The sequence below is a fragment of the Cyprinodon variegatus genome, unplaced genomic scaffold, assembly GCF_000732505.1.
Source record: "Cyprinodon variegatus isolate N-32 unplaced genomic scaffold, C_variegatus-1.0 Scaffold271, whole genome shotgun sequence".
NCBI classification, from domain to species: Eukaryota; Metazoa; Chordata; class Actinopteri; order Cyprinodontiformes; family Cyprinodontidae; genus Cyprinodon; species Cyprinodon variegatus.
Genome location: NW_015150724.1, coordinates 691,430 through 693,084, shown reverse-complemented (window position 1 = coordinate 693,084; position 1,655 = coordinate 691,430). Strand labels below are relative to the sequence as shown.

The 1,655-nt window shown below is 41.8% G+C and overlaps 1 protein-coding gene across 1 annotated transcript in view; it reads left to right on the top strand.

Annotated features, from left to right (window-relative positions):
• tarsl2 (threonyl-tRNA synthetase-like 2) overlaps window positions 1–1,655 on the top strand; it is a 27,816-nt gene that overhangs the window by 22,349 nt on the left and 3,812 nt on the right. Inside the window, exons 16-18 of the mRNA XM_015382972.1 lie at window positions 606–710; window positions 1,026–1,098; window positions 1,206–1,320. Coding sequence (XP_015238458.1) covers window positions 606–710; window positions 1,026–1,098; window positions 1,206–1,320 — 293 coding nt within the window. The remainder of the gene's footprint in view (window positions 1–605; window positions 711–1,025; window positions 1,099–1,205; window positions 1,321–1,655) is intronic.

The window sequence follows — 1,655 nt, the reverse complement described above, 5'->3', positions numbered from 1 at the left end:
CCCGCTTTCCTCCTCTAAATAAAAAATGGATAACAGAGGAGACTCATCTACGACCTCCGACACTAAACTCTCCTCCTCTTGCATGTTTCCGCTGTCCATAGCGTTCCTTGACAATGTTGTTGCTAAGTGCTACTTGGTCCCAATGGAATTTCCCATTCGGAACCTGCTAGCACTGAGTTGCTGACTGGTTAGCAAGATGCTTCTGAGACACCGGCCACAATCAAAGTGCTTGTGAACCTTCATCCTAATCCTGGTTTTAAAAAATCACCATCTCATGCCTTTAGTTGTTTTCATCTTCAAGGTTTCCAACAATTATTCTACTCAATCCACCTATAAGGGTTATGCCTAATCCTGAAATATTTGAAAAACCTGTAAGGATCCAGCATTTTGTGGTTTGTAAAACATAAAATTTGTGTTTTTATGCTACCTACATCTCATTAAATGGAAATGAGAATAGACACTAATAAAAATGTGAAACTCTCATAATCTGACAGAAGATAGCAGCTAAATCAGAAAGCTGGTGGAACCATTTGTAACACTGAATATGCAGATTATTGTTATTATTACAGGGAAACTGTTCTCTCTCTTGTTTTCTGTGGTAACAGAAAGGATGGAGATGACAAAGCGCGGCCAGTCATCATCCATCGTGCCATCTTGGGCTCAGTGGAAAGGATGATTGCCATTCTGACAGAGAACTATGCAGGGAAATGGTGAGCGCTGTGCCCTTTGAAAAATGCACTTAAATCACAATCCATAAAGCCAGATGCATATGCGTGATGAATTGGATGTGTTTTCCACTTATGGTGGGTGTTTTTATGTTCCATCCTAATTATGTAGGTAGCTTTTAATTACATTTCATTGTGTCCTGCTGTTCAATGCATTGTCAGCAGCACGGTTCTCTCCCTCTTATCGTCACTACGGTGATTTCAGCTTTTAACTTTCTGTTTTGAGGGGGTCGTGTTGACTGTCGTGTTATCTTCACGCTGCATGAGGATCATCACGGCCCATCTGTCTCTCTTCAACAGGCCTCTGTGGCTCTCTCCACGGCAGGTGATGCTGGTGCCCGTCAACCCCTCCTGTGAGGACTACGCCAACAAGGTACGTGTTCAGTTTCCCAGAATAGAGCTTCCTGCTTCTCTGAAAGTTATACGATGTTTGAGAAACACGCTGTGGATTACATTGAATGGTGTTTTTCTCCCTGCCAGGTGTCCAAGCAGTTCACAGAAGCTGGTTTTATGGCAGACGCCGACCTGGACTCCAGCTGTCTCCTTAACAAGAAGATCCGAAACGCTCAGCTGGCTCAATATAATTTCATCCTGGGTAAGGAGAAGTGATGCTGAACCTTTATTTAGTGGGTGCTATCGTTATGAGGTGTAGCAAATAAAAATCGAATCAGGTTTGTTTTTCAGCTTCATGATAATAAGACAGCAGCAGTTCTCTGAAGGGATGTGATCAAGTTTTTATAGATGAAGCCTTTCTTTACTATTAGGCACACACCTCTTCACAAGTGTTTCCATGTTTCTTTTTTCCAAAACAAAATCTATACAAAGCAACATTTGGATTTACCCTCTTTAAAACCATACCTCCAAACAAATAAATTCTGCTGGGAATTAGTGAACAGCATCAAGAGGAAAATCAAGTCAAGTCAAGTCAGG